Source organism: Lithobates pipiens, unplaced genomic scaffold, assembly GCF_037356315.1.
Source record: "Lithobates pipiens isolate NorthernLeopardFrog02 unplaced genomic scaffold, aLitPip1_a1.2 Scaffold_16, whole genome shotgun sequence".
NCBI classification, from domain to species: domain Eukaryota; kingdom Metazoa; phylum Chordata; class Amphibia; order Anura; family Ranidae; genus Lithobates; species Lithobates pipiens.
Window position 1 is genome coordinate 248223072 of NW_027507748.1, and position 24645 is coordinate 248247716.

Here is a 24645-nt window from a genome sequence, read left to right on the forward strand (position 1 = left end):
CTGCTGGGACACACACGGGTCTCAGAGACAGCGCGGACAATTCCTATTGCGCTGCACGACTCGCGCATGCGCAGTAGGGAACCGGGAAGTGAAGCCGATTCGCTTCACTTCCTGATTCCCTCACCTAGAATGGTGGCGGCAGCAGCCGAGAGCCGAGCGATCGATCGGCCTCGGCATCGCTGGAACCCGGGACAGGTAAGTGTCCATTTATTAAAAGTCAGCAGCTGTAGTATTTATAGCTGCTGGCTTTTAATATTTTTTTTGTAGGTGGAATCCCTCTTTAACTGAAATCTTTCACTGACATATCCTTCCATTCTATCATGGTTTCAAACTCATCCACTTGTTTAGTGGGACAAAAAGTGAGGCCAAGACTTGATATTTCCAGCAATGTCTGGGAGAAGTCGTAAGGACCGCTGCATGCCATTGTACGTCATTACAATGGCATGTACAGGCTCAAGCACGTACATGTACGTGCTTGCCTTCCAGCGGGTGGGGGGTCCGATCGGACCCCCTCCCGCTGGATGCGGCGGTCCGGTTCGCTTCAGGAGCAATCCGGGATGAGGGGATGGCCGTTGGTTTCTGGCCATCCCCTCTCGATCGCTCCTGGCGAATGAGAAGCTTCCTCCCACTGTGTATTGTATACACAGGCAGGGAGGAAGTCAGTGATGTCATTCTCCTCGGGGCGGTCTTATTGACCGGACTACGAGGAAAGGACACAGTAAGTCTGCACCAAACACTACACTGACACTAAATAACACATAGGCACACAAACCCCCCCCCCCCCCGATCGCCCCCCGATGTACACCCGCCCCCCCCCCTAGTCACAGTGTCACTGATTGCAGTGATCATTTATTTACTGATCACTGCATTCAGTGTCAGTTGTAAAAGTAAAAACTGTCAGGGCAGTTAGTGTTAGGTCCAGGGTAGCCCCCTACCACCCCCCAATAAAGATTTAACCCCCTGATTGCCCCTAGAGTTAACCCTTTCACCCCCTTTTGCCAGTGTCACTAAGCGATCATTTTTCTGATTGCTGCATTAGTGTCGCTAGTGTCGCTAGGTAGCTAGTTAGCTAGTTTTTTTTTAGGTTCACCGCCAGGTTTTTATAGCGCTAGGTACCCCGATATACTACCCAATAATGGTTTTAACCCCCTGATTGCCCCTAATTAACCCTTTCACCCCCTTTTGCCAGTGTCACTAAGCGATCATTTTTCTGATCGCTGCATTAGTGTCGCTAGGTAGCTAGGTATTTTTTTAGGTTCACCGCCAGGTTGTTATAGCGCTAGGTACCCCGATATACTACCCAATAACAGTTTTAACCCCGATTGCCCCTAGTTAACCCTTTCACCCCCTTTTGCCAGTGTCACTAAGCAATCATTTTTCTGATTGCTGCATTAGTGTCGCTAGTGTCGCTAGGTAGCTAGTTATTTTTTTAGGTTCACCGCTAGGTTTTTATAGCGCTAGGTACCTCGATATACTACCCAATAACGGTTTTAACCCCCTGATTGCCCCTAGTTAACCCTTTCACCCCCTTTTGCCAGTGTCACTAAGCGATAATTTTTCTGATCGCTGCATTAGTGTCGCTATGTAGCTAGTCATTTTTTTAGGTTCACCGTCAGGTTTTTATAGCGCTAGGTACCCCCATATACTACCCAATAATGGTTTTAACCCCCTAATTGCCCCTAGTTAACCCTTTCACCAGCGATCACAGTATAAGTCTCCCTGCTGACGCTGGTTAGCCAGTTAGTTATTTAGGTTCCCCATCAGGTTTTTATATAGCGCCAGGGACCCCCATATACTACCTAATAAAAATTTGAACCCCCTGATTGCCCCTAGTTAACCCTTTCACCAGTGATCACCTTATAAGTGTTACGGGTGACTCTGGTTAGTTAGTTTGCTTTTTATAGCATCAGGGAACCCACCATTTATTACCCAATAAAGGTTTAACCTCCTGATTACCCGGCGGGTGATATCAATTAGGTTTTAGGGTCAGGGTCTGCGTCGCCCCAGGCAGCGCTAGGTTAGTGCCAGTACCGCTAACACCCACGTGCAAAGCATAAACCTCCCGTAGTGGTATAGAATCTGAACAGATCAATATCTGATCTGATCAGATCTATACTAGTGTCCCCAGCAGTTTAGGGTTCCAAAAAAACGCATCGTTAGCGGGATCAGCCCAGATACCTGCTAGCACCTGCATTTTGCCCCTCCGCCCAGCCCACCCAAGTGCAGTATCGATAGATCACTGTCACTTACAAAACACTAAACACATAACTACAGCGATCGCAGAGTCAGGACTGATCCCTGCGATCGCTAACAGGTTTTTTTGGTAGCGTCTTATATTTAAATCCGGAAGGCAGTGCTTGGTTTTCGGGGTCCCGTACGTAGCTAGGCTCCCAAAAAGTCCCCCACATGTGGTATCCCCGTACTCGGGAGAAGCAGCAGAATTTATTTTGGGGTGTAATTTGACTTATGCCCATAGCATGTGTGAGCAATATATAATTTAGTGACAACTTTGTGCAAAAAAAAAAAAATTAATTGTAATATTCCTACAACTTGTGGCAAAATATAAAATATTTCATGGACTCTACATGCCTCTCAGTAAATAGCTTGGGGTGTCTACTTTCCAAAATGGGGTCATTTGGGGGGGTTTTGTGTTATTTTGGCATTTTATGGCCTTCGAAACTGTGATAGGTAGTGAAGAGTGAAATAAAAAATTTGCACCCTTAGAAACCCTGAAGGCAGTGATTGGTTTTCGGGGTGCCGTACGCGGCTAGACTCCCAAAAAGTCTCACATATGTGGTATCCCCGTACTCAGGAGAAGCAGCAGAATATATTTTGGGGTGCAATTCCACATATAACTATGGCATGTGTGAGCAATATATCATTTAGTGACAACTTTTTGTAAACTCTTTTTTTTTTTTGTGTCATTATTCAATCACTTGGGACAAAAAAAAAAAATATTCAATGGGCTCAACATGCCTCTCAGAAATTTCCTTGGGGTGTCTACTTTCCAAAACGGGGTCATGGGGGGGGGGGGGGGGGGGGTTTGTACTGCCCTGCCATTTTAGCACCTCAAGAAATGAGATTGGCAGTCATAAATTAAAAGCTGTGTAAATTCCAGAAAATGTACTCTAGTTTGTAGACGCTATAACTTTTGCGCAAACCAAAAAATATACGCTTATTGACATTTTTTTTACTAAAGGCATGTGGCTGAATACATTTTGCCCTAAATGTATGACTAAAATTTAGTTTATTCGATTTTTCTTATAACAAAAAGTAGAAAATATATTTTTTTCTCAAAATTTCGGTCTTTTTCCATTTATATCGCAAAAAATAAAAATCGCAGAGGCAATCAAATACCACCAAAAAGCTCTATTTGTGGGAAGAAAAGGACGCAAATTTCGTTTGGGTACAACATTGCATGACCGCGCAATTACCAGTTAAAGCAGTGCAGTGTGAAATTGTAAAAAGACCTCTGGTCCTTAGGCTGTTAATTGGTCCGGGGCTGACGTGGTTAATCAAAGACATTTAAGCCTACACTGGTTGATTATCACTATATATTGAGCCACAGTGCTTGTTATTTTTTTTGTTGCCGCTGTTGCTCGTTTCTGTGAATCCTAAAAAAAAAGACTCATTCCGTGATCTTGAGGTGTTCCTATTATTCTGCAATCTAATCTAAGGACTCTAGAAGAAGACATGCAGCCACACAATGAAATGAGAAGAGAGGTGCTTTAATCTAAACTGCATAAGGAGTTCAGTAAGGATGTGAGCAGTAAGGAATGTAACTCCCTTCAATGGCTGGTGGAGTCAGCAGGGAGAGTAGATAAATAAATAAAATAAAAAAATAATTAAGATGTCGAACTTACTATGTATGTGTGAAGCACCCTGCACAAAGGCCTCCACATCAAAGTCAGACGTGATCTCTGAAAAAGATGCTAGAGCTCAGATTTGACACTTGATATTCAAGGCCTGATGTTCATTCAGACTAAACTGGAGTAATTCCTGGGATGGAATACCTGGTTATCACACCACAGGACATACACTTTTCAGGTGCAATGGTAGACTTCTCGAGAAGTCAACTCCCTAGCCCTTAAAAGTGTAGGGATAACTGGACCAGGTAGGCCCCTATCACTTAAGACCTAAGGCTTTGACAGCCTGAACTGGTTAAGCCAGTGATCAGAATAACAGAATTGGTGTGATGAGAATCACCAGGATGCCTTCCAGCTTAATCATGAAAAGCAGATGAGTAAGGCGTTTTAGAGAAGGAAAGGTATAAATAGGGTAAAATTAATTCCATTGAGTCATCATGGAATCCACTGCGAAGGCCAGAAGATCCCTGGACCTGGAGACAAACCTGCTCCTGTTTGTTGCTGAATCTGGAAGTCAGGTCGTCAATGCTTAGCATCCCCCACCTAAGACAGAGGTCTAGAAAAATCTCAGGGTTAAGAAAACACTCTTTGAAAGCCAGATATTGACGAGTGAGGAAGTTTGCCTGACAATTTTCCACGCTCAGGATGTGCACAGCGGACAGGGCTAAAACATGACTTCCCAAATAATTGAGAATTAGATCTGCGTGTCTTCCAGTACCTGCCAGATGGTTGATATAAGAAAACACTGTTGCATTGTGTAACTGAATCCTGGCCAATTGATGATCTCCACGAGGAGAGGTCCAATGTTGAGAGGATAATTGAATTGCCCAGAGTTTCAGAACAATGATTAAATGACAAGCTTCCTGCACCAACAAAGTGCCTAGCACTGAAAGAATCAAGTATCGAGGACTCCTCCAAGGCCCACAGACTGTCATCCATCATGAAAAACTTCCAGACTATCGGGGGGAAAAATGTTCCTCTTTTTTAGTGCCAGTCTTGTTATACAGGTCAAGGCAAGTCTAGTTTTGGTGGTCAGGTAGATGTCCAGAGGCCCATGCCTGCCCGTCCCATAATGCCATGAATGTTACTCTGCAATAAACTTGCTCATTAGACTGCCTCCTGTGAATGGCATCCTCAAGAGAGACTTCTTGCACCAAATCTACTGGCCTGTTAACCCAGTAGAGCAGGGTCACAGATAGGAGCTCCAGATGTTGGAGGACATAAGGATCCCTCTGTATAGAACCAGAATCCTGAGACTTGGTCTTGGACCAGACCTTGGCAGATATCCATCGAAACAACAGAAGGCTACATGACTGGGTCTGTGAGATGCAAAAAAGCTTCAGAAAGAGCTTCCTGTCATTTATCCATGGGGTCCTTCAACAAGGACAGCCCACTTATTTTTCTCTTTAATAGGACACTGCTAAGCAAACTGTGAAGAGTGAAGACCCACTAAGGCAGAAGCCAGTCAGTGTACAAGATGTAATTAACAGTGAGTGTACAGGGAAGGTTTTAGCAGGCCGAGACATTTTTAGCAAGGCAAGAAGCTTCAAGTAAAGGCACCATCAATAACGACTGAAATGGAGTCCCAAAAGTTTGGCAGAAGCAGATCAGCATTCTGGCTCTCCTTCATGCGCCTAGTCCTTAAGAACTAAAAAAAGCATCATTCCCGTATTCTACATCTGAAAGAAAACCAGTAGCTGCTTCTAGAGGAAGATTAGAGGCAGACCTTGGGAGAGAGGTAAAGTGCCTTGAAAAAGTACTCATACCCCTTGAAATCTTCCACATTTTGTCATGTTACAACCAAAAACATGAATGTATTGTATTGAGATTTTATTTGATAGATCAGCACAAAGTGGAACATCACTGTTAAGTGGCAGGAAAATGATAAATGGTTTTCAATTTTTTTTTTTTTTTTTTTTTTTACAAATAAATATCTGAAAAGTGTGGCATGCCTTGTATTCAGCCCCCTTTAATACCTGTAACTAAAATCTAGTGGAACCAATTGCCTTCAGAAGTCACTTAATTTAATTTCAGTATAAAATACAGCTGTTTCATGAATCCCTCAGAGGTTTGTTAGAGAGCCTTAGTGAACAGACAGCATCATGAAGGCCAAGGACCACACCAAACAGGTCAGGGATAAAGTTGTGGATTAGTTTAAAACAGGGTTAGGTATTTAAAAAAATATCCTAAGCTTTGAACATCTCACAGAGCACTGTTCAATCCATCATCTGAAATTGGAGAGTATGGCACAAACCTAACAAGACATGGCTGGCTGTCCACTTAAACGGACAGGCCAGGCAAGGAGAGCATTAATCGGAGAAGCAGCCAAGAAGCCCACTGTAACTCTGAGGAAGCTGCAGAGAGCCACAGCTCAGATGGGAGAATCTGTCCACAGGACATTAGTCGTGCACTCCACAAACCAGGCCTTTATGGAAGAGTGGCAAGAAGAAAGCCATTATTGAAAGAAAGTCCCGTTTGCAATTTTCAAAAAAGCCACATGGGGGACACAGCAAACATTTGGAAGAAGGTGCTCTGGTCAGATGAGACCAAAATGGAAGTTTTTGGCCTAAAAGCAAAATGCTACATCATGTGTGGCAGAAAACAAACACAGCACATTACCCTTAACACACCATCCCCACCGTTTAACATGGTGGTGGCAGCATCATGTTGTTGGGATGGTTTTCTTCAGCAGGGACAGGGAAGCTGGTCAGAGTTGTAGAGAAGTTGAATGGCACGAAATACAGGGCAATCTTATAAGAAAAACCTGTTAGAGTCGTCTGCAAAAGACTTGAGATTGGGGTGGAGGTTGACCTTCCAGCAGGATAACGACCCTAAACATACAGCCAGCTATACAATGGAACAGTTTAGATCAAAGCATATTCATAGTTAGTTAGGTTGAATAAAGACACCAGTCCATCCAGTTCAACCTGAGTGAGTGTCAACAATTGTCCCTATCCCTGTACATTGCACACTCACGTCAGTCCCTACCCTCAAGGAGTCCACAATCCAAGGTCCCCATTCATATAGGGCCAATTAAGAACAGAAGCCAATTAACCTACCTGCATGTCTTTGGAGTGGGGGAGGAAAACAGTACCCGGAGGAAACCCACGCAGGCACAGGGAGAACATGCCAACTCCAGGCAGGTAGTGTCGTGGTTGGGATTTGAACCAGCGACCCTTCTTACCGCTAGGCGAGAGTGCTAACCACTACACCACTGTGCTACACCATATTCATGTGTTAGGATGGCCACAGTCAAAGTCCAGACCTAAATTCAACTGAGAATCTGTGGCAAGACTTGAAAATTGCTGTACACATATGCTCTCCATCCAATCTGAGAGAGCTTGAGCTATTTTACAAACAAGAATGGGCAAAAACGTCACTCTCTAGATGTGCAAAGCTCATAGAGACATCCCCAAAAAGACTTGGGGCTGTAATTGCAGCGAAAGGTGGTTCTACAAAGTATTGACTCAGGGGGGCTGAATACAAATGTACGCCACACTTTTCAGATATTTGTAAAAAAATTGAAAACCATTTATAATTTTCCTTAAACTTCACAATAATGTGCTACTTTGCGTTGGTCTATCACATAAAATCCCAATAAAATAAATTTATGTTTTTGTTTTAACATGACAAAATGTGGAAAATTTCAAGGGGTATGAATACCTTTTCAAGGCACAGTAAATTCTAACATGACAACAGGAAAGGTCTCCCTCGACAAACAAGAGGCATAAGCCACCCAGAAGGGGGTAAAAAGGCCCCTGAGGACAGCCATTTTCAATCAGGGTGATAGTCAGAAAGTTAAGAGCTCTATGCAGCAAACTTCACATATCTGGCAGGCATACCTCTGTAAGGGGTCTTCGGGGACCTTGTTCATTTAGATGGGTGGCCCTTCTTTCTGTAGAGCACCCTGTGGCTAACTAAACGCATTGCACAAAATGCATGGATACGTGTTAGATGCAGGATCCAGTGTCTAGGAGGCAATATTACAGGACAGCACTGCATTGTCTTTCTGGCAGGATAAAATTATTTAGGAATTGCTTCCTCGTCTCCACCCATTTTTTGTACAGGCATTGGGATCTGCTTCACTTCCAGATTCTATTAGTAATGCGTTGATTCCAAACCCGGGGAAAAACCCTGACCTGTGCTGCTCTTATTGCCCCATTTCTCTGCTGAATGCGGATGTGAAGCACCCTCTCTAAAATCTTGCCTAATCGTCTCAATACAGTGATCATGGGCTTTTTTTGGCGATTCGGGTCAACTGGGAGTCAGTACTTTTTCTGTTACACCCCTCTGTCCCTCTCATCGATAACCACACACCGCTTCAATGGGTAGGTGAGTTTACGTATCTGGGGATTACAGTAGGGGCTACCATGGCGTTAACCTGGAGAAGGTGGTTTCCCCTTTGTTGTCTATTTGCACTCAGGTGCACCCCCTTGAATTCTCTTCCCCTAAGGTGAATTTATTGAAAAATTTCTTACCTAAGTTTCTATACTTTTTTTGCAATATCCCAAATATTTATCCCAAAGTTGAGCATTCAAAAAGTGATGAGCTTGGTGATGTCTTTTGTCTGGACTGGGCATACCCCCTAGCTGGCAAAATCGACTTTGCAGCTACCCTTTTCTCATGGTGGTTAGGCTCTGCCCAATTTTCAGCTATATTATTGTGTAGCCATGCTGGTCCCAGTGCGTTAGTGGTTATCCCAGCAGTGACATTGGAAGCAGTCCTACTTGGTTCATATGTGGCCCTGAGCAACTAAGTCTTTAACCACTTCAGCCCCAGAAGATTCGGCTGCTCAATGACCAGGCCATTTTTTGCGATACGGCACTGCATCGTTTTAACTGACAATTGTGTGGCCATGCGATGTTGTACCCAAACAAAATTGATGTCCCTTTTCCCACAAATAGAGCTTTCTTTTGGTGGTATGTGATCATATGCGTTTTTTATTTTTTGCGCTATAAACCGAAAAAAAAACCCACAATATTTTGTACTTTTTGCTATAAGTATCCCCATATTTTTTTTTAAAAAAAGCAAATGGTTTTCCTCAGTTTAGGCCGATATGTATTCTTCTACATATTTATGATAAAAAAAAAAAAAAAAAAAATCGCAATAAGTGTATATTGATTGGTTTGCGCAAAAGTTATAGCATCTACAATATAGGGGAAACATTTATGTTTTTTTTTTTTTTTTTACTAGTAATGGAGACTATCAGCGTTTTTTTTTTATATCGGGACTGCAACATTATGGCAGACAGATCGAACACTTGACACATTTTTGGAACCATTGGCATTTATTCAGCGATCAATGGTATAAAAATGCACCGATTACTGTGTATATGTCACTGTCAGGGAAGGGGTAAACAGTAGGGGGCGATCAAGGGGTTAACTGTGTTACCTAGGAAGTGATTCTAACCGTGGGGGGGCAGGGGCTGCCTGGGTGAGTTGACTGATTGTTGTTCATACCTAGTATGAACAACAGATCACTTCCCTCACCCCTGACAGCATGGAGATCTGTCTGTTTACATTGACAGATCTCCATTCTGTCTCTGTGTGGAGCAATCGAGGGTGCCCAGCAATCATCATGACCGCCGGGCACAGACATCAGCTCCGGCAACGCACCTATCCATCCAAAACTGGGCTTATGAAGGGGATTGTGATTGTGCACCCAGGCCCGTAGTATATACAGAACATCCTCCACCTTTTCCCCACATCTCCCCTGTGGGGTAATCCCTCGCTCCCTCACCTCTACTCGATCCCTGATCAGCAATTGTGGACGCCTCGAGGAGTAACGACATTAAAGCATGTCATCTTAGATGGGAGGATGGTGCCCTTTAACACTTCGAGACAGGAGTACTCCCTACTGAGATCTATGGTGTTTCGGTATGGGCAATTGAAACATGCACTCTGCGCACAATTCCCTGGGCCTATTGTGTTGGAGTGTGACCCGATTGAACGCCTTATTGCCTCACCGGTGATGGGAAAGCCCTTTTTCACCCTGCATTTTCGTCTCTCAATGGCTTATGACACCAAGTCCACTTGTACCTTTAATCGATGATGCTCTGATATCTATACTCTGTCAACCTATGTGACTTCTATGGTCACAGCCAAAGATTGGTTCATACAGCTAAAATTCTTGCACAGGGTTTATTACAACCCCCCAGGACCTAGCCAATATCGATCCCCAAGCCGACCCCCTGTGTTTGAAGTGTGCTGCTTCCACTAATAATTTTATACATAGAGTGTGGTCCCATCCTGAACTTAGTAAATGATGTGATTTGGTACTATGTCCTGACCCGCTTTTTCTACTGTTAGGCCATATGGAGGCAGATCAGTATACTAAGCTTTTTCTCAACTATGCTTTGTTTTATGCAAGAAGGGAAATTTTACTGCACTAGAAGCCCCCAAGTCTCCAACGATGGCTACATGGAGAAAGACCATTAATTTGATTCTCCCCCTCTATAAAATAACCTATGAAAGCAGGATTTGTCCCAGCAGATTTAACAAGGTGAGTTCTGCCTGGATAGATGCATATGGACAGAATGTTTTAGCTCGGGTTTGAGAGCTTGTGGATCTTCCTTCTCCCCATCCCCACTCTTTCTTTTATTTCTCCTTTCCTTCCTTCTCCCTGCCTGTCCCTTCTTCTGTGTTACCTCTTCTACGTCCCCTTTTCTATTATCCTCTCCTCCTTTTAGCCCCCCCCCCCCCCCCAACACCTTCCCCTCTCCTCAGATTATAAGATTATATCGTTAAAGTGTTATATTTAACTGTAATCACATCTGCTCTCAATTCCTGTGTACTATTGTATGTGAATAAAGAGGAGTACTGTCCTATTCAGTGATCTCCCTTGATCAATTATGCTCTGTATGTCGCGATGGATCAGTTCTGCTTATGAGAATTGTACTGTATGATTTCCACTGTACCATTTGCTACTATTTTTTGTACTACTGTGAGCTGTACTTTCTTGGAGAAACCTTTAATAAAACATTTTCTGTTAAAGTCTGTAGTGAAGGGATTTTGACAAAAAATAGAAATTTCAAACTGTGAGACGTGCTGGATTTACCAGTTTAAAGCTTATTTTCCCTTCGTTTGAATGTTGAAATGGGATGTGAGTTGCTTTAGTGCCAAGTGACATTAGTTTCCTCTAAGGGTTAATGTTACATTACTATATGTAGATTGCAAAATATCAAGGGTTCAGACCTCGGAGAAAAAATGCTGGTTGGCTCCTAGAGTCATTAAGGTTTTTATTTGGTGAGTGAAATACAGTTTTCGCCTGGAGGTCACCGTTTCCTTTCAGATTTGGGACTGTTGGTGATATAAGGACATAACAAAGCCTGAGACTACTATCATATCAGAAAAGTAAAAAACGCAGGCTACTCCTGCAAGATTTTAACAGGACAGCAGTACCTTACTGGTCATTAAGTGACTTTTGGTTGCAAGGCTGGGTGTCTTCAATGGGTGATGTACCCAGTGGGGTGCTAGCACTCTTTTCCAGAGAGCACCTATAAGGCACAACTGGCAGAGCAATTGAAGCACTGAGCAATTACCCTACCAAAGTTCAAAACCCCTTCAACAACACTTGGCCCATGGTACCTGTTATTGAAGTCGAAATTAGAGAAATCCAACTCCATTCAACATCATAAGTGCATTTAGCCATGAGCTCACACTATGAATCACACAGGAACACACTGCACGTTCCTGTGCAATATACATGTGATTCAGCGTGGTGCAGTTCGAGCCAAATGATTATGAATGGGCTCAAATCGCACGGCATCACACCAAAAGTAGTGCATGCATTACTTTTGGAAACGCATTGCAACTGGATCACATGGTACTTTTGTACCATGCACTCCAGTGCAGGCAAACACACTGTGGTTCTAACCTGCATTTTGGAGTGTCGTTAACATTGCCACCCACTGCAGATTGCAACTGCAGTGCGTCTTAAACCTAGACTTAGAGGTTTCAATGTATCTCTTAATCAGGGACTTTAAAAAAAAGTGCAAGGGGAAAAAATCTTGCTTCTCTTTACACTGTAGTTATGCAGAAAATGCATTAAGCTCACAAGCATATAACTCACAGAGAATCCAAGGGTCAATTTAAAGCACTTGAATTGTATTTGATTGACAAGAAACACTGTAGAAGGACAAGGGCAGAATTAGCCCAATCCTGGATGGAGTTGGAGCACGTTGAACCAATTTGTTCATCTGTTTAATCTCTATGAATTCATAAACCTGTAAATACGCTATACATTGAACTCTATAACACTTGCTCATATATATCAAAAGAGATAAATCAAGAGATTCTAAACATAGTTTTTTTGATTACCGAGTGAAATAGGTTGTAGCATCAGCTTCAGAATCTTGTGGGCGCAAAGCATCATACACATACTTCAAATCCTGCAGATCAGATAGCTCTGGAATACCACATGACAACATCTAAATGACAGAAACAGAGAACAGGCCCTAAAGAGATTGTAAATGTTAATTAAAAAACATCTGGGGAGCTCTTGATACTAAGCCAAGGTCAGATAGATAAAGAAAGATTTCAACCACAAATGCAACAGGAACTGTTCGGGATACAAAGAAAAACTCACAGGTAACCTCAGGAGAAATACAGGGGAAATACTGTCTGCTCTGGAAAAAGATGGTGTGGTTGTTTTTAAGTAGCTCAATACGATGATACATGAACAAAAAAAGAGCTGCATGGTCAAGTTGCCACAAAGAAGCCTTTACTGTACAAGTTCCACAAAAAAGCCTGGTTACAATATGTCCAACACCACCTTGACATACCTCATTGTTTTTTTGTGGCATTGCTTTAGTAAAGGCTTCCTTCTGGAAGCGCAACCATGCAGCTCTTTTTTGTTTAAGTATCGTTAAATTGTGCTCCTTAAAAACAACCACACCGTCTTCATGGAGAGCAGCCTGCATTTTTCTTGTGGTTACCTGGGGGATTTTCTTTGCATGCTGAGCAAGTCTTCCACCAGTTGTGGCTGCAACCTTACTTGGCTTGGTATTAAAAGAGACCCTAATTTCCCACTACAGTGATTAAACAGTACTGACTGGAATATTCAAGGCTTTGGATATCTTTTTATATCCTTTTCCAACTTTGTAAAGATTTATTACCTTGTTACGCAGGTCTTTTGACTATTCTCATGGCTGTGTCTAGCATGCTTAGTGCATCCATGTGAGAGCTAACAAACTCATTGACTATTTATACACAGACACTAATTGTGATGTAATTAGCCACAAATAAGGGAAATTAACCTTTAATTGCTATTTTAACCTGTGTGCCACCCTATGTTTCTATACCAAGACCAAACATTCCAGGGTATGTACATTTTTTAACATTTGAGTGATTGCTGTTATCATGATGATTTAAAAAGGATCTAAAAAACGAACAGAAATCATATTTTCAACATTAATGCCCAAATTTAACAATTTCTGCCAGAGTATGTGTGTGTGTGTATATATCTCAACAAAGAAGTCCCTTCTTTCTGAGATTGGTAGTGGCATCCAAGTCACAAGAGTTATCTTCCTCCAGATGGTAGGTAGGGCTAGCAGGACTGTGACTGACTTTAGCAGTGGCCAATCACAATCCTCCTCCTCCTGGAAACAGGGACCACACCCCTAATAGAACTGTGCCCAATCTCTTCCCCATCACAAAAGCTGATGATCCCAGCTACAGCAAAGTTAGAGAACCAAACAATGTTTACCATCTTGTACAATGTGTGGGGGCACGGTGCCTCCCCCTCAGTGTGGCTGCGGTGTGGGGAATTCTGAAATTGGAATGCATTAGTGTGGCAGAAGCTGTGTCTCACTGAAACGTCCCTGTGCTGCTCTGCTGATGGGGAGGGAGTCATGTGCCGACAAAAGAGGCTTTGCATGCCACTTGTGGTACCCGTGCTGAGGGTTGCCTTACCCCTGTTATAAAGCATATCACGCTTTTTTTAAACGTATTCCTACCTTGATCAGTATTACTAGATCTCAGTTTCTGGTATTTGCTTGACATCTTTTTTGTGTAAATTTAGGCTGGAGTCATACAATTTTGTGTGCACGGAGGGGATTTTTGTGTAGGTGTGAATAGGCACTAAAATTTCTATTTCCCTATCACACTAGACTGCACTGCATAGATGTGAACCTGCCCCATGGAAAAATCAGAGACTTGTATGGCATTTTCATGCAATTTGATTGCTGCATGAAAAAATATAATATTGTTAATTATTCTCTGTCGTATCACTGTCTCATATTGTTACAATTTTATTATATAAAATACTGTACATGAAAAACAACAGGGGAAATCACTCTGTAAGTAGAGTGGATTGCATTTCTAGCCAGGGGGCCCAACTCTTTTCAAACTTTTTTTTTTAACAGCCAAATTAACAGCCTGCCTATTAGTTTGTACACAGGTACTTGATAAGTCAGAACCAGAGCTTTATTTTTGGGGACTTTCCACTGCAGAACTATTAACTTTTTGACATAAAAGAATAATAAACACAGAGATTTGTACAATTAGGAAGATCGAAACATTGTTCTCTGTTAGATTTGTTAGCTTACCAGTCCCAGTAGATTGAGAAATAAGTGGGTATGCTTGCGGATGAGATTGTAGGCTTGACAGCACAAATCAACAAAGTCATGGAAGCGGCTTGATGTCTTGTCTCCTCCATTTATGACATATGCCATGTCTGAAGTGAACACAAAAGGAGCACGGTCCCTGTGGTCATTAAAAATAATATAGTTTTTTTTCTTTTGAAGTGTGAAATTAACTTAAAATTGCATTTACTATTTATACTAGTATGGGTCAACATTTTGTTTTAATAAAGGAAAGTATTTTGGCAATTCTGGTTTGTGAATATGTTAGTAGTGTACATATGATTAAAAAAAAACAAAAAAAAACCTAGTTTCTCAAACTCACCGTTTTATGTTCCCAAACATTTGCGCATGCCCTAAAAAGCGTCCAAAGTCTATGTGAAACATATGGCCACTAGTCTTCAGCATGATGTTATCATTGTGCCGATCACATATGCCAAGCACATAGGTGGCTACACAACATCCTGCACACGAATAGATGAAGTTCTCCACTGCCTGGAAAGGAAACAGTTACTGTGAATACCACTGAAAATGTAACATTTTCTATCTGTATATGAAATTTACAGAAAACTTGAATCAAACTTCCATCAAAAAACATATGACAGAATGATAAGCTCTTGTTAAAGAGAGATACTGCAAAAACCTAAACAATTCACACGTTTACTCACATTTGAAACAAAAAAGAGGGAAATAATCCACAAAAAAGGTGGGACTTTAAATGCAGCACATGGAAGCAAAACTTTCCCCTTCCCCTCCTTGGTTTTCATGTTTTCCTTTTCAATCTCTCTTGGTGTTTTCCCTGTACATATCTATGTAATTTCCTTGCTTTCTTTGTTTTTCTGTTTGTCTTTTTTCCCCCTCCCCTCACCTCTTACCTTCCCCCTCATTTTCACTGGCTTTTCTTTCCCCAGAATGTCCCGGCGGGTCGTCCGCCCCGGGTGTCCTCCATTTCAGTGCTGTGTGTTTGTCCACCTCAGCACCCGGCTGGTGCTTGTTCCCCGGACCGTTTGCTCAGTCCCACCACTACACCGTTCATACAGCGTCTCCTAGTAAGTTAGCCCTGGTGGGGGTGATTATTTGTTTCCCCCCCCTAACCTGGTCTTCTTAGTGCTATATATATATTCTTTAAACATTCAACTAATTTTCTCAAAATTATATAATTTATTTTATTTTATTTTTTATAGATTTTACATGCTTGCTCCTGATGAGTGGCGGCTAGACACCTAAAACGTAGAGCTACCGGTTGAGGTATTTTCATGAATTGTATTCTGATTTCATAGTTACTACAGTTTTAATTTCTCCTTCAGGTCTAGTGAGGTCATAGGTCCTGCAGGTATTACCTCTAAAATACTGCCATATTTCATGTCTCTTGAGGCGAATGAAGGAATGTTTTTCAGTCTTTACATTATATGAATTCAATTTTAATTTATATTCATTTGTATTGTACCTTATTTTATATCACTCATATAATTAATTGTACTGTACTCAGTGATCTTATGATCATGTGTATTGTTTCATATATATTATTATGCAATACTGTTTTATACATTATTCCTGCCTGTATTATAATGCTGTAATATTGTACGGTTATTTATTGATATATTATTAAAACTTCCTCTCATTCACCCTGTCTACCGTTTTGCTTCTATGTGCTGCATTTAAAGTCCCACCTTTTTTGTGGATTATTTCCCTCTTTTTTGTTTCTGTTGGTAATTGGGGTGGATATTCACGACCTTACCAGGCTGTGGTACCATTTAAAGTCCTTAGGGATGGAATTACTGGACCTTACCAGGTCATGGTTTCCTTAAAGTCCCTATTTTTTATTAAACTTACTGTCCTGTTACTCACATTTCTCTATATATCATAGCAAAATTGATTTTATGTATCAACTGACACCTATTAACATGGTAATAACAGAACAAATCAAAAACAGCAGTTATGCCAGGGAATGAATTTCAAATTTCCAGCATCGACCACCAACAAAATTTCCCTTCAGCAAAGTATGTTATACAATAAGCTATATTATTATATATTGTAATGTGCACAGTTCATCTTCAAGGGACAACAATTAACCCATTTTCAAACTAAGTAAATGAAATGCCCATTGAAATGCCTGGCAGTGTACTTTTCACAAGGATAATAAAGTTTAGAATTTCATGGTTACTATTTGAGAAAATCAACAAAAGTCAAACCATTTGGTGATCTAAACCAGCCTCTCAACCAAGGTTTTGTGGGACCCTGTGGTTTGCCCAGAGTTTGCTGAGGGTTCCTTGAGGAGGGAGCAGTGGTAGATTAATCTCTTGACTACATTGGCCACCAATGTAAGGGGTCACTGCGATTTTTTTTTCTGTTTTTTTTTTCTGGTCATATGCCTTAGTCATATAGAGTGGATGGGTTAGATTAGTTTAACTTTCCACAACCTACTGGTTATGTGAATATACATATAATATGTCGATAGAATTTTTAGTGGAGCTTCCTTATGACCTGCATACTTTAAAGGTTCCTACAAGGTAAAAAGTTGAAAAGATGATTTAACCACTTCAGCCCTGGAAGGTTTACCCCCCCCCCCTTTCTTGATCAGACCATTTTTTGCAAAATGGCACTGCGTTACTTTAACTGACAATTGCGTGGTTGTACGACGCTGTACCCAAATAAAATGTATGTCCTTTTTTGGTGGTATTTGATTACAAGACAGTTTTTTTTTGTGCTATAAACAAAAAAAAAAAAAAAGTAAATTTAAAAATTTTTTATTTTTTTTTACTTTATGCTATAAAACATACCCAATAATAATATTTTTAAATCTACTGTATTAATCAATTTAGGCCACTATGTATTCTGCTACATATTTTTGGTAAAACAAATCCCAATAAGCGTATATTGATTGGTTGTGCAAACTATGGGATATATTTATGGAATTATTAGTTTTATTGTTTTTACTAGCAATGGCGGCGTTCAGCGATTTTTTAGCGGGACTGCAACATTGCAACGGACAAATCTGACACTAAGTGACACTTTTTGGGGACCAGTGACACAATACAGAAATCAGTGCAAAAAAAAAAAAAACAACAAAAAAAGCACTGTTACTGTACTAATGACACTGGCAGGACAGGGGTTAACATCAGGGCTATTCAAGTGTTAAATATGCTTTTGTGCTTTCTGTGTAGGGGGTGTATTGACTGGGGGAAGACAGAGATCCATGTTCCTTCTTAGAAGAGACCTTCATCTATCCCTCTCACAGAATGGCAGTCTGCCTTGTTCACATAGGAAGACCACTGTTCTGCCTTTCCTCAGAACGATCGCGAGGTGCTGGCTAACATCGGGTCTGCCGGAACAGCTAATTGGCTCCCGCTGTGTCCAATCAGGTACGTGATTTCATGCAGGAGGCAACCCTGCCGCAGTATATCTGTGTGGGGCAGTCTAGAAGTGGTTAAACATTCAAGTAGAGCTAAATAATCAACAACTTTAGAAATGATCTGTTTTGACAGTTGTTAGCCATAATATTCATAATATAAGCTTAAAGGGGTTGTAAAGTAAAATTTTTTATTTTTTTAAAATAACAAACATGTCATACTTACCTTCACTGTGCAGCTTGTTTTGCACAGAGTGGCCCCGAACCTGCTCTTCTGGGGTCCCTCGGCGGCTGTCTCTGCTTCCTCCCGCAGGTGCTTCTCACGTTAATGCGAGCTCCCTCGCATTGGTGAGAAGCACTGCGGGCGCGCTCCCGTGATACAGCCGGCGGCTATAGCCGCTCGCTGTATCACAAGGCCCCGCCCCCCGGCGCGCTGCGTCATTGGATGTGATTGACAGCAGCGCGAGCCAATGGCTGCGCTGCTTTCAATCTATCCACTCCAGCCAATCAGCGGCCAGGCTGAGCGGCGAAGAGGACGGCAGGGGCGAGCGCGGGATTTTCGAGGGGTCAGGTAAGTAAAACGGGGGGACTGGGGGCGCCGGCAGTGTGAGATGTTTTTTTACCTTAATGCATAGAATGCATTAAGGTGAAAAAACATTTACCTTTACAACCCCTTTAAAAAAGTAAGATATAGAAAGATAACTTTCTCCTAGCAACAAAAACATTTGTATAGAAATATAATTTAAAATGTTACTAAACCCAGGACCCTGCATTCCCTATATCTGGTCTACCACAGTACATGGAAATGCAATTATTTTAGTAAATATAAACTGCTAAATACCCCTTATCTATAGCTTTTCTCATCAGCAGTATATAGCAGTTTTGTGACTTCTATCCCAGCACTGGTTAAAGTTTTCATTCTCCTCTGACTGTCCTTTGAGGCTGCATGACCCCCAACCCTCTATCTGGACAGTGCCGATTGGTCCTGTGCCGATTACATGCACCCACCCCCACCAAAAAAACAAACAAAAAAAAAAACTCTAGCAATATACACCAAACTGAGCATGTTCACAGTGCCTCCAAGCGCTGTACTATCAGCAGATGAATTGGGGACAGTGAAAGAAGGGGCTGATCAGAGAAAACAGGATCCAACAGCCTTTTTACACAATGCAGAGGATTAGGTTCCACAGCGCATATAACAACCATGCTTTACTGCATATACAGACTGATTTTACTGTTGTGGGTTTAGCAACACTTTAATTATTTTCCTTTGGGATTAATAAAGTAATCTGAAACATTTATATACAGAGTTATCATCTATTACCTTTTCATACTCATCCTCTGTGGGGTTATGTTTTTGCAACCAGTCAGCTAGTGGTCCATCTTTAAAGGAACCAGTCACTCCATGTTCCACCTGGATCCTTCTCAGGGTTTCTGCAGATGGGATCATCTCTACCATGCCTAAAAGATAGTAACGGAATACATTTTTTAAGCTAACCACACACATTACAATCTGGTTGTATAATCTCCTTTAGATCTTCCATGGCAAGAAGTATATTAAGAAAAACCAAAGCATGCCTTAACAAAGACTTTCCGTTTAATTTGCCATTTTAACAGTGAAGTGCCAAGAATAGCAAGCTTTACTTGTTTTATCATTGGTGTAAAGCCAAAACTTTATTTTATGGAGACTTGCCCTTGTTTTCTCTATAGTGGAAACTCTTCAAGAGAAAAACAAACAGCCATGAATATCCCATGAGTAGGCTGATAAAAGTTTAGAAGCACTGTCAGGTTTACATTGCTGTCTGTATGCTCATTGGTAAAGTTTCTATACTTCCTACAATCTCAACCAAGAAGCTGCAGAGCAAAGAGTTTCCTCAATGGGAACACAGATCGCTAAAAACCCTTTACCCATGCTACCCAAAATTAACTGTGGGTGTGTGACGTAAAAAAAAAAATTAAACAGCTTTCACATAACATAGTGGTATCAAATATCAAAAGTTAGAATTGATGTATAACCTTTTTGGAGTAGTGCTCCTGTGCATGTTACCTATTAAGGGATGTATCATTAAATAGCGATATTTTCAAATAATTTTCTCACAGTTCCATAAAAAATCTAAGTTTTTATTTACTTTCCTTTTTTACCCAGAAGGCTGAAATACCTGTGTCTTGATTGCATTGACAGTACAGATTTTTATTGAATACTAGAAGTCATGACCGCTTATAAAGCAGTTGAAAAATTGTTACCTCTAACCAAGAACCATGTCTGTGTATAATTTGTACGTTCACCCTAGGCTTGCCTGGGATTGTTCTGGTTTCCTCCAAATACCCAAAACAATATTGTTAGGTTAACCTTCTACCACCAAAAATTACCCTAGAGAATGTATGCATGTGTACAATGAGGGATACTACCCCTTTTAGTTCAGTGACTAAAGTCGATAGTTAGGTGTTGTTAGAAATGTGCTGCATATAATGTCACAATGATGGAACTATATGAAATATGAGAGTCAGAAAAAATTGCTAACTATAAATAAATTGCTGCTCCCTGATCTTCTGCACAAAAATCATAAGGAAAAAAAAAAAACTTATACTTTAAAAAATGTACTGTTCGGTAATGGATTATCAGAATTTAGTAGATATTTGCAGAAACTGAACGTACCTCGCCCTCGGCCTGTGGAAAAGCAGCGAAAAATTACCATGCGCATGTCAAGACCCTCCTGAATCCATATTTTATTCATGATGCGGATCATTTGCAAAGTCAGCATGTCTTGTCGGAGGTCATCACCACACTGAACAATAAATGACATTTTTTTGTGAATTCGGATGAGTGTTTTTAAATTTGCAATTATTACAATATAAATTTGTTTACAATATAAATAAATTGAAACAGCTCACTTTATTCCAACTTGTATAAATCCTTCTTTTGTGTCACACAACGTATTAATTATGCATCGATCAACATGCAATGCTGGATGTCTAGCGATTCAACTGATCTCTGCACCAGAGACATAAATACCATTGCATAGCCTCTAAAGTTTTCTATCAATTCAGTATGACTTGCGAGTGTTGATTATTAAAGAGGAAACATTTGAGTCTGGATGCGAGTATTATTAAAGTGTTGTTGAACCCCCAAAAACTCTCTGTATATTTCTTCAAAATGATGTACAATGCCAGTGTGCAGATGCTTTTCATCATCCATTTGTAACTTTTTTTGCAAATACCTGGTTGATCCTTCTGTTTCCATCCATTTCCTCACTGAGTGGCAACTCCAGCACAGCTGTGCTTTCTGCCGCTGCGTTGCCAGTCTATGTGAGGAGAAGAATGTACAGTATACTTCTTGCAGCGATCTCTGCAAGCTGCATCACAGGATTTATGAAGATTTATGTTGGCTCTGCCTACTGATCCCTCAGTAAGGTTTGGAGCAAGTAGATAGGGTCACATGACCACAAGACAAAGCAGCACAAAAGAAAAAAAAAAAGGATTTAAAAGCAAAGTGTGGCGTTAACAACCCTCAAAGTAGCAAAACTTTTATATCTTTCCTCTGTTGTTGAGTTTGTGCATTCCAAGTTTTGGTTAAAGCAAAGTAACGGGTTCCCTACTCGTTTGAATGTTTAGAGGGGGAGGTTACAGCTGGAGCAATCTGTCCACTCATTCTCTCCTCCTTCAGCTCTCAGCTGTGACTGCGCTTTCCCAACAGGGCAAATCTAGAAAGTGCATACCTGTTTGAATGGCAATGTCACATCACGCTGTCATCAGTAAACCTAGGCAAGTGACAGTATGGCAAGTTATGCTAGTTACTTTGCAAGAATCCTTTACAGTATAATTGTACACAGGCAGTAAGTATCTTTCAGTGGCTTCTCTACACCACTCTGCAGAGGGTAAGCATTTCTGAGAATGGCTGCAGCTGTTGCTGCTTGTCTCACTGCTCGATCTCTCACACAGAAGAACAGTGAAAGAATGAGCAGCCTGGAAGTGGAGGTTGAGGTGGAGGGGGAGATAAGCTGAAGTAGTGCTGAACTCTTGGAAGAGTGCACACTGCCTGGAGTCTTCCATAAAAGGGAGGGAGGAGGATCTTGACAATACTGGGTGTATAGGCTGGACAAGGACCAAAACCTGCAAAAAAAAAAGAAAAAAGAAATGCCTCAAGAGATATAGCCAACGGTGAGGAGTTTGCTAAGGTTTTGAATTATAATGTACATTACAGGAAAGTCGAAAAGTCCGTGCATAATCTACAGGAGGGCACCTATTTTGAGCAATATTTTGATAAAAAGTGTTATAGACCCATCCACTAAGAGGCAGAACATGTACTCCAACCTTTTTATAATTGTATACTTGTGCTTGTTTGACATGTAAAACGGTTATCTTCTACTTGAGGAGGATTGACTTCATCTTGAGGAATAGGTATGAAAAAGTGGAGATTAAACAACTCATGACCTGTGACATGGAAGGGGTGGTGTATTAATTGAGGTGACCATGCAGGCTACAATATATTGACAGAGCTACTAGAAAACTGGCCACCAGCATTAGGTGGCACTAATATTCTTCAGAGGGGTTCAATGGGCAGGAGCGCTTTAGGAGCGATGTATACCATGCTCCCAAAGAGCTGCAAAGATGCTGCTTGCAGGACTTTTTTTTAAAGTCCTGCAAGCGCACCGCTCCAGTGTGAAAGCACTCCGGCCTTCACACTGGAGTGAGAGAAGAGGATCTTTACAGGTGCTATGCAGGCGCTATGTTTAGCGCTATAGCGCCTGTAAAGCACCTAAGTGTGAAAGCAACCTAAAAAGCGTTATCTAAAAGAGAAACTCTTTGGATTCATGAAGCAAACCAACTGCTTGCCAATGGTCTTAATGTAGATTTGGATTTGAATTGTTTTACGTTAAGTTCTCTTTTTATAAGTATACAGTGATCCTTACTGCATTTGAGTCACATCCTGGTCTACCTGGCAAGCTTTACATGTAAATTTTGCATTTATCTCAATGCATGCAAATTTTATTATGCAATTTTATTGTATAGTTTTATTAGTATTTTTATATATTTAATGATGCAGATTCATTTATATATTACTTTACATATGTTGTTTTTATTCATAGGCTGAATATGTTCCAACATATTTGGCGGGTGCTCTCTGTAAGGAGAGGTACTACAGCAACTAGACACCTTGTCTATTTAATCCTCTCTCAGGTTACTTGTTCCCGGTGCCCCTGATGACATCAGGATGAAATTCTTAGGCCATAGCTTGGTAGCGCTCTGCGCATGCGCGAGAGGTTTACATGCTGCCAGAGGTACCTGTATATTGTTGATGTTAGAGCCATCTATCGAGCAGCATTGGAATGGTTTTGAAATTATATTGTTGATTTCATTCAGTAATTTTGCGAGTGCACGTTTCTTTATTTTCTTAACAGCTTCAGCTCCAGAAGGTTTAACCCCCTTCATGATCAGGCCATTTTTTGTGATATGGCACTGCATTACTTTAACTGACAATTGTGCGGTCGAGCAACACTGTACCCAAATAAAATTGATGTCCTTTTTTCCCCTCAAATACAGTACAGGGGTGATCAAAGGGCTAAATGTGTGTCTAAAATGTGCTTGGTTACTGTGTGGGAGGTGCTTGTACTATGGAAAGGCAGAGATCCATGTTCCTGCAAGCAGATGCTTGTACTATGGAAAGGCAGTCTGCCTTGTTTACATAGGCAGACTGCCATTCTGCTTTTGTCCCAAATGATCGGCAGGTCCTGACGGACATCGAGTCTGCTGGAGCCACTGATCGGCTCCCGCTGTGTCCAATCACAGCAGAAGCAGGTCACCGGCGGAGCATGGGCATGCCCGAGACCCAGAAAGGCAGGATCATGTACCAGGTACATAATCCTGGGCAGGAGAGCCCCCTTGCCACCAAATATATGCAGTATACGGTCGCCAATGGGCTAATAAAAAATACCTCAGTGAGCACTATGTCAGTTTCTGTATCTTTTTGATCTAAATTTTGTCACCTACGTTAAGGGGACTGCTGGATTTACAGATACAAAGCTCTGAGGAGGATTGCTTGAGCCCTGGGAGAGTCTAGCTGGGTTTATGGTTTTGATTTGATTAAAAGCTCAATAAGACCTTTGTAATGAGGGTCTATCCATAAGGTGAGTGTGTGCCAAAAGAGGGTTTGGTGGAGGTGTCTTATTACACAATCTGATCCCACCAAATTGAACTGTCTATGTGGACATGTTCACAATTAGTGGATTGTATCACAGTTTTATTCACATACATTTATATGAAGGCGTTTTATGCAGTGATGTTGAATAAGTCTACAATTCTGATTTGTATTAATTTGGTAATTTATGTTTATCTTTTTTTGGTATTTTTTCAAAACTATTGCACAGAGGTAAATATGACAGGTTTGTTGTTTAAAAAATAGGTTTACAATAGCTTTAATTAGATTTCTCTGTATAAATCTTGGAAGGACAGTATAACATACTCTGTATAAAAGCAGCAGGTGAAACAGAGAAATGTGGATACATAGGTACAAGTAGAGGCAGAAGAAAGGCACCTATGAAATATGGAAAGATGATGACATCTGAGATTCAAAAGATCTCCTCTCCAAAAAAAGGAAGTGACAACCAAGACAGAAAGAAAGTCATACTGAAGAATGACCGTATACAGGTCCTTAAAAAGGGGACTTACTTTTGTCCCACCATCTAACTTTGTCCTATTTGATTGCTAGGTATTTACAAGCAAATTAGCCTTGAAGAAGGAATAAAAATAAAAAAGGAATTTAAAGAAAGAAGCTATAAAAAATATAGATCAACTGAAGACATTTGAATGGTAAGTCTCTTTAAAGGAAAAAATAGGCATTTGATACAGAAATA

At 41.0% G+C, this 24645-nt stretch overlaps 1 protein-coding gene across 2 annotated transcripts in view; it reads right to left on the minus strand.

Moving 5' to 3' along the window:
* PIK3C2B (phosphatidylinositol-4-phosphate 3-kinase catalytic subunit type 2 beta) overlaps nt 1-24645 on the minus strand; it is a 935041-nt gene that overhangs the window by 217569 nt on the left and 692827 nt on the right. For both annotated transcript variants that reach the window (XR_013274472.1, XM_077481256.1), the window contains exons 22-26: nt 20451-20580; nt 19119-19255; nt 14771-14940; nt 14413-14569; nt 12185-12294 (exon numbers count right to left, since the gene is read on the minus strand). Coding sequence is in view for 1 of the 2 variants with exons in the window: in XM_077481256.1 (XP_077337382.1) it covers nt 12185-12294; nt 14413-14569; nt 14771-14940; nt 19119-19255; nt 20451-20580 (704 nt within the window). In the remaining variant the exon portion in view is untranslated. The remainder of the gene's footprint in view (nt 1-12184; nt 12295-14412; nt 14570-14770; nt 14941-19118; nt 19256-20450; nt 20581-24645) is intronic.